This window comes from Buceros rhinoceros, unplaced genomic scaffold (genome assembly GCF_000710305.1).
Source record: "Buceros rhinoceros silvestris isolate BGI_N320 unplaced genomic scaffold, ASM71030v1 scaffold14063, whole genome shotgun sequence".
Lineage (NCBI taxonomy): Eukaryota > Metazoa > Chordata > Aves > Bucerotiformes > Bucerotidae > Buceros > Buceros rhinoceros.
In genome coordinates this window covers 6915-7300 of record NW_010404291.1, presented here as the reverse complement: position 1 = coordinate 7300, position 386 = coordinate 6915, and the positions used below count along the sequence as shown (strand labels likewise).

At 68.9% G+C, this 386-nt stretch overlaps 1 protein-coding gene across 1 annotated transcript in view; it reads right to left on the bottom strand.

Annotated features, from left to right (window-relative positions):
- The window catches only part of CUL9 (cullin 9), a gene marked incomplete at both ends in the record, with an annotated part of 16943 nt that overhangs the window by 9649 nt on the left and 6908 nt on the right, over nucleotides 1–386 (bottom strand). Inside the window, 2 exons of the mRNA XM_010133350.1 lie at nucleotides 10–119; nucleotides 293–384. Of these exons, the coding sequence (XP_010131652.1) occupies nucleotides 10–119; nucleotides 293–384 (202 nt within the window). The remainder of the gene's footprint in view (nucleotides 1–9; nucleotides 120–292; nucleotides 385–386) is intronic.

Genomic DNA, 386 nt, shown 5'->3' with positions numbered 1-386 from the left:
CCGCCCGGCAGGCGGCTCCCCACCAGGCCCCCCTCGCCGTGGGTCAGCGGTTTCAGCGCGTGGTGCACCAGGGCAGCAGGGAGCCTGGTGGCCTGCAGAAGGTTCTCCACAGCCACCTCCTGCAGGAGGGCGTGGGAGGGGAACGGCCAGCCAAGACCCTCCAGACACAGGCCCATCCAAACAAGGAGGGCCAGGAGCGCCCCACTGCTGCAGACCCCAGCGAAGGGAGGCAACAGCCCTGCCGTACGCCAGCAGCCGGCCCCGCTCACCCCACCACAGCCCCCGCTCCTACCTCGGTGCTGTTGAAGCACAGCAGGATGTACATCTGCAGCGTGGACACGTGCAGGACGCAGTCTCCAAACCGCAGTTCGGCGTGACCCAGCCAC